At 37.4% G+C, this 7,712-nt stretch overlaps 2 protein-coding genes across 2 annotated transcripts; one reads left to right on the top strand and one right to left on the bottom strand.

The window, feature by feature from the left end:
- Nucleotides 1-935: 935 nt before the first annotated feature.
- LOC113315020 (F-box/kelch-repeat protein At3g06240-like) lies at nt 936-4,465 on the top strand. The gene is made up of 2 exons (XM_026563332.1): nt 936-2,250; nt 4,165-4,465. The coding sequence occupies exons 1-2, from the start codon at nt 1,484-1,486 to the stop codon at nt 4,166-4,168; spliced, it is 771 nt and encodes a 256-aa protein (XP_026419117.1). The 5' UTR covers nt 936-1,483; the 3' UTR covers nt 4,169-4,465.
- Nucleotides 4,466-4,658: 193 nt separating this feature from the next.
- LOC113319145 (histone deacetylase 6-like) lies at nt 4,659-5,894 on the bottom strand. Its single transcript, XM_026567426.1, has one exon. It carries the CDS (start codon nt 5,892-5,894, stop codon nt 4,659-4,661), a length of 1,236 nt encoding a protein of 411 aa, XP_026423211.1.
- Nucleotides 5,895-7,712: the final 1,818 nt, after the last annotated feature.

The following is a 7,712-nucleotide window of genomic DNA, read 5'->3' as shown; positions in this document are numbered from 1 at the left end:
GTTCTACTTGGAAGTTCAGAAATAGTGTGAACTTTGATAATGTTGTGCCAGCGCCACAAAAATTATTTGATTCTATAAAAACATCCTACTAGAACAATGTTTTACCTAGGGACAACACTACTAGTCTTAACACTGTTTCTGTCAAAAATTTGCGCAATGATATTCATAAGGAGAGCAGTAATGATTATGACTGGTTTATTCACTTTGACGCATCATTCTTGGAAGCTGATTTTACTATGGGTTATGCAATTTCAATTTTAGACAAAACATGAAATAGAAGGCAATGCCGAGCTGGCAGAGGATGTGCTTTCTGCCCATTAGATTCTGAAGCAAAAGCAAAAATGGAAGCTCTTAGGTGGATGAAGGAATTAAATCTCAACAATTGCTTCTTTATCAATGATTGTCAAACTTTAATGCAGATAACGAATGGAGAAGTTAATTCTGAAGACCAACCGTGGAGGGCTCAAACTAGCATCAATAGATGCGAATGTTCCCTTAATATATGTAGTTCGGTTTCCTTTTTGTATAAATCTAGAAAGTTTTTATATTTTGAAGATAAACTTGCTAAGGAAGTAAGATCTAGGAAAATCTCTTTTTTCACTAGTGAAACTATGAACACTTATGAAAGATCTAAATTCCTATAAAGGACTAATATGAGATTAGATCCCATCTTGTAACGTACACTTTCTTTTTTAAATAAATAAAAGTCTTCTTTTAAAAAAAATGTCCCGCCAATCTCATTTTCTGTGAGCAGTTTGAATCAGTGACAAATCTTACAAGTGGACGGCTAAGGATGGGTCTGTTTTAGAGTAGTGTATATAAAACGTTTGCAACGTACCAAAACATTTCTGTTTACAGTACTGCTTCACACACTCTACCGCTTTCCCATTTCGATTTCTTGAACCCTGAAACGAAACCCCAATTCTGTAACCTCCCGAATCAATTCAATTCATCTTGCAGCAGCAGCAGCAGCAGTGGCATCCCGTACCAGATCCAAATTGAAGGAAAAAGCAAGATTAAAGCAAGAAGAAGCGATATCTCGGTGGCAAAATGTTCCTGAAGAAATATTCTGGAAATTACCAGGTAATTCAATCTTGTCATCCAGGTGCGTCTGTAAGCTTTTCAAGGATCGTCTTTCTAAACCTAGATTTATCAAAAATCATGTTAATCTTTCGATTCAGACCAAGAACAGCAACCCTAAACTTTTGTTTAGTGGTCGCTCGCCAACGACTCCCCCTATGATTTACTCTATGCCGTTAGATTATGCCTCAATTTCATCATCATTACCGAAACCAGCACTTCTGCTTAGTTACCCATTTGAATCTGCCACTAAAACATATTGGCACCACTACATGGGTTCATGTAATGGTTTAATTTGCATAAAGATTCTTAGGGAAGAGATAGAGTTGATTATGAAAGGGGAAACCAGACCAATTATTCTAGTATTTTGAATCCATTCACAAGACAATATAAGGAATTCAAAATGCAAACAGTGAGAAAACGTGGTTACGACGTAGCCTATGGATTTGGTTATGATAGCGACATCGATGATTACAAAGTAGTGGCAATATCGGATAATGGTGGTTGCTCCAATGTTGAAGTGTATTCAGTAAGATCGAATTCACGGAGTAATATTCAATGCACGGTCAAATACTCTTTTCATGGAGGTTATCAATATGGATGTCCCGGTGTGTTTTTCAATGGAGCTCTTCATTGGTTGGGGAGTATCGCCAACCAAGAAACCTCGTCCGAAGTTATATTGTGTTATGATATCAGCATTGGGATAATGGTGAATATGCCCTTACCTGATATTTTGCCAATGCCACCTACATATGTTTCTGAAAAAGTTTGTAAAAATGTGGGAGTTTTGGGAGACTGTATTTTTGTAGCTTTTATTTGGAGATCTGTTAGAATGGATGTGTGGGTGATGCGCGAGTATGGAGTAAATGAGTCTTGGTTTAGAAAATATACCACAACCCAATTACCGCTCTCGTTGTACCCATCTGCATTTTGGAAGCCACTGTGGTGTTTTGACGGTGAGGTTTTAGTAGATGATGGTACCGAACACTTCCTTTTGTTTGATCCAACAACTGAAACATTTAGATCAGTGGTGGTCAGTGACATCGCAATGGATTCCCTCCGTAACCGAGTAACTTATGTGGAGAGTATAGCCTCTCTTGGCTCTGGTACTTATCTGAAGAGGCAAATTAAAGATGGGACCGGGAAGAATCCCAAGCGACAACGATTGAGGTAAAAACATCACATGTTATGCATTTTTTCTTGAATTTTCAGTTGTTATATGTTTGAGATTGCAACTACAAAACCACTTCAGTTAATAATGTGATTTACATGTGGACATGTGATTGGTAACGCTAACCAAGTATCAGAGCTTAGTGGTTCTGCTCTAGTGCAACTTGCTTTGCAAACACTTGCTTGTTTCAATTCTAAGGTGTGTTTAGTCATTTATTGATGGTGATATTTTTGGTGAAGCTAGTCTCCATATCGAATATTGCTTAACACTTTGTAGAACTTGTAAAATACTCCAGATCCATATACCCGACGACTTGAAAGATTCTTTTAAGTGGGTCTTTGTTGTAAAAATATCTTGCTCTTGTGGCATTGTGTTCTGTTAAGAATCTCCACGCTAGCTTGGATAACATGGCAAGGTTAAAAAGATGGGGATTTTTAAAGCCTAATCCACCAAGTCGTTTAGGAAGGAAAAGAGAATTCCAAGCTGTAAATTAGTTTATCTTTCGAGTTTGCTTCGCTCTAACAGTACTGTCTGAATTTGATTCTGAAGTTGTATAGTGGATTACGGCATAATGAAATAGATCCGTTGAATTCAGAACAGACTATATTTGAGCTGACCTCCCTGTTTGGTTTAGTAGTTTACCTTGCCATCCTTGCAGCTTATGTGTTTTCTCTGTGATTTGGTTTTTGAGTACTTTGAATGTATATATAGCGGAACATTCTGGTGAAAAGTTTTGCTTGTTCTTGATATCTTACTGACATGCATCTTTTACCATCCTTACTGTTGCACATGAATATAAACTTACAAAATGTAAGAACAACCGAGTCAGTAAGATCAATGTAGTTAGAAACTCTACACAGTAATTTGTAAGACGTTGTATTTAGTTGATATTAGAAGGTCAAGACTGGATTTGATAGCTGAATTTGTAAGAGCAGTTTATCCATAAAGATTCTTGAGTTTGATGTACTATATGTAGGTGTTTGATGTTGTAAAACGAGAGCTTTGTAAGTGGAACTAACTTAGAAGTATCCCGATTTAGTGAGAGCCCAATGAGTACTATCATCAGTATGCTGAAATAGCCTGATTTGAGTGATTTGTAGAATATGAGAAGAGCCAAAACATTTTTGTAGCTTGGGAAGGTTCCATTGAGGTCTATTTTTTTGAATAAAATGCGAGAGGGGAAATTGCAGAGGGAACTTCTGAGTTAGGAGGTAACTAAATAGGAGAAGTCATAAGCCAGTGATGTTGCCAAGTATTAATGGATTTACCATTCAGTACGTTCCATATATTATATTGCTTATCAGTTTGTAGACCTTGTAATATTCCTCCAGATCCATGTGTACCTGATGGCTTGAAAAATTCTCTAAGCAGGTCTTTGTTGTAAAATATCTTGCTCCGCATTGGGTTTTGTCAACAGTCTTCAGGCTAGCTTGGATAACATGGCGTAGTGAAATAGTGCCACTGAATTCAGAACAGAGTGAAATGGAGTTAACCTCCCTATTTGGTTTAGTTGTTGACCTTGCAGCTTATCTTTTTCTGTGTGATTTGCTTTGGGTACTTTGACTGTATATATTGCGGAGCATTCTGGTGAAAAGTGTTGCTTTTTCTTGATATCCTAATGACATGCACCATTTAGGATCCTTACCTGCGTATGTGTATTAATTTACAAAATCTAAGAACGGCTGAGTCAGCAAGGTCAGTATTGCAATTAGTTAGAATCTCTATTCACACAGTTTTGTTGTTGGCATGATGCAATAGACAAGGTCATGCGACACAACATTTGGATTTATATGGAGTTATACTTTTATGCGATTTTTAATTGTAATTAGGTTTGTTTCCACTTTCTTATTTTCCGATTATTATCTTCTGTTTCATGTAATTTTCACTCTACTAATTCAATTTACTATTTTCAGATGAACATGTACTGTCGAAGAAGGCTCCAAGGTCTCGTCATTTAGAAGAATCACCACAACAATATAATCATTGCTTTTGAGTACTTTGACAGTATAAGTTCACAGTTGTATTTTAGAATTTCAAGATACCGCCAATATAATGTACGTTTCACCGAGATCTTGTAAAAATACTCTTTTTTACTGTGATTGTTGTTTGCAATTCTGATTGGGTTTTTACTCTTTGTTTACCAGTATCTGGATTTTTTTATTTTTGTATTGTGTGCAAACTTGCCTTGGTTAAATGTGCGTTCAGTATGTCATTAGGCACACGAATTACTGTTAAGCAATATAATGATCAAGTTTAAAGCTGTCAAACAATATACATAATGAAAAATTACTGTTTTTATTTCTAAAGAATGTGTAGGAGTGTGAGATCTTTATATGCTTCTTTAGACTTTCCTCCATGAATCCCGTCTTTAATTCCAGGCTTTCGATCTTCCTTGTCCATGAAGTATTCACCTTTCATCCATATCCTCCTCTTCCTCCACTGGGGGTTCAGTTGTGGGTGGTCTCTCCTGAAACTGTACACTTGGGGCATGCTCCATATCCGAAAGTCGGTCCAACAGAATGGTCCTTAATTTGTCCAAATATTTAGGTGAGTTTTCATTCTCCATTCTGCTTATTTCGAAATGGAGGACATTGTCTGGACCAAAGTACTCCATGTATTTGTTCCCTTCGGGCAGATTGTTATCAGGCTCCTTTCCAACTGCAACTGCTGTCTCGTAGCACCAACAGCGTGCGACATTCCGAATGGTATAGCCTCCACCACCTAAGACCATCAAAGGCACGTTGAAGGACCTAAGATATCTTAGACAGTCTGCGTGACCCTTAATAGATAGATTGAAGCAACCTAACCTATCACCAGATAATGAATCTGCACCACATTGAAGAACAACTGCTTTTGGTTGATAAACCTCCATGACTTTCTGAATAATTGGACGGAACAAACCTCGAAAGCTGTCATCATCGATACCATCACCGAGTGGTACATTGAGTGCATAGTTCTTTCCATTATGCACACCAATGTCCTGAATCTGCCCAGTCCCAGGAAAATAGTCCCCGTACTTATGAAACGAGACAGTCATGACTCTATTTGTAGATAAAAATGCCTCCTCTACTCCATCACCATGGTGCACGTCAATATCGACATACAAAACACGTTCATGATTCTTGAGCAATTCAAGAATTCCCAGAACGATATCATTAACATAACAAAACCCTGAGGCTTCACACTTTTTAGCATGATGTAAACCCCCAGCCCAATTCAAAGCAATATCAGCATCCCCTCTATTCAGTTCAGCAGCAGCTCCAATAGAACCACCAGCAGAAGCTTGACAAAACTCGAACAAACCCTCAAAAACAGGACAGTCTTCACCAACACCAAACCTCTTTAGGTGATCACCTGATAGAGATTCAGGACTAACAGAAGATAAAAAGTTAACGTAATCATCTGAATGGAACTTGGCAATATCTTGGGGCGTAGCTGCATATGGTTTACAGATTTGCATTGATTTATGAAGTCCATAACCTTCTATTAAGCTGTGTGCCATACGAATTCTATGTGGTTTCATCGGATGATCCCGGCCGTAATAATAATCACCTATAGTTGGTTCATAGAAATATGAAACATTACGTTTCTTGCCATCGGTTCCTGGTGTTTGCAACGAATTCCCTGACTTGTCTTCCTCCATTAAAATAACTCTTTTATTTCTTTGTTGTCTCTCGGCAAAGAAGAAACTACAGAGATAGTGATGCTGTGGTGTGGTATACATATATACACACATGCACCTTGATATTCTATTTCCTGCTCCGTGTTAGTTTAGGATTAATTTCCTTTTCCTGGCAGGATACAAATTTAGAAGTAGTTCCACTTCCAGTTGTAGTTCTGGAGGCTTCTATCATAAGAAAATAAAATCCGAATATATTAAAACTCAAATTCATAAATTTTAGGGTTCATGTAAAGATTTGTAGTACTGATGGAGCTGTGCGGAAAATGAGCCAGTAAGTCCAACTCGAGAATGGAATGCAGAAGCTTGGTAGCTCGACCGAATCATTTTGAGTTGAGTTAGGAGTGGGTCAGACTAGTTGAAACAAATCAATGAGATCTATCAAAACAAGAAATCCCAGTTTTTCTACAGGTTTAGGTACTTTGAGTTAGTGATTGAAACAAATTTGTCAAGAGTAAATGCAGTTTTAGGTAGCTGACCTTCATCATTACGAGCTAGTTGAATTTAGAACATTTGAGTTGCATAATGCGATTCCATTCGTGTAGTTTGCATACCAGAACTGATAACGTAAATTGTTGAATAGAAAATTCATATTTTTTCCTATCCATTCATGGTTGATGGCTAGTCGCGTTTGGACCATTTGGTATCCGTCGGTGAAGATGAAACCTTCAATGCCATACAACCCATTTCTTTGTCATCCGAAATCTTCACTAGCTAGTTTCATATCTTCTACCTCTTGCCTTTGCACATTTTTCGCTATCAGTTTTTTTTTTTTGGCAAAGCTCCGAAGGAGATTTATTAAATAAAGAAAAAATAAACATAAATGAGGGTGGTTAGGCCTAACCTCAGAGATCGGGTTTCCCAGTTGTTAGAGTTCTCCTTTATATAGTCTTCAAATAAGGGTGTGCAATCAATGCTACCTTGGTAACAAAGCATTCAATGTTCACCATTAGATGAAAAACTGATTAGACTCAAGCTAATATCTTTCATCCGTTAGATCGAGCTTAGCTTGTTATACACAAATGAAAAGTGACTTTATTTAGATATGGGTAACCGTACCTAAAGGTTTACACCTTTGTTGGCTCAACAATAGTTAACCGAAGTTAGCCATATGAACACGTTCATATCAACCATATTCATCTTAACCATAACTAGTTCAAATGACTCAAATGAAACTAGTTCTAGAGTTGTTCAATTGTTTATATTCTCATAGAAGTATACAAGACACAATTGAAGCAAAATCGATTTTGATTCACTCGAATTAATTCATGAACATTATAGCCACGGTTTGCAAAAGATTGCATTCCTTATTATATAAATGTATTAGTTCATGAACAAACCGATTTTAGAACATAACCTACTCAAGTATGCAGACGGGTACGCATACCTAAGTGGCCGGACTAAGTTTGGGTTCGCCATTACACGCACTGGTACGCATACCACCAAATTCAGTAAAGTCCCGGAACTTGAACCTCACGCCAGTACGCGTATCGGTTTGCGTACTTAGTTCCCTGACCTTTACTAAACGAATAAGTACGCATACGGGTATGCATACCATGGTTCCCGGTCTTGGATTACACATATGCAAGTACGCATACTGTGCTTATATCCAAATTTTCTAAACTATTATTTCAACCATTGAAACATTCTTAGAAGATGACAATAGCTGTCTCACACAAACTATTAGCTTCAAACTAATTTTCAAGTGATCGAATGATCAATACGAAACATTCTGAGTCTACGTCAAATGACTGTCTCACACAAATCATGTAAGATGTTACC

The sequence above is a fragment of the Papaver somniferum genome, chromosome 10 (genome assembly GCF_003573695.1).
Source record: "Papaver somniferum cultivar HN1 chromosome 10, ASM357369v1, whole genome shotgun sequence".
Classification (NCBI taxonomy): domain Eukaryota; kingdom Viridiplantae; phylum Streptophyta; class Magnoliopsida; order Ranunculales; family Papaveraceae; genus Papaver; species Papaver somniferum.
Note: the sequence above shows the minus strand (reverse complement) of the source record. Positions and strands in the feature narration are given on the sequence as shown.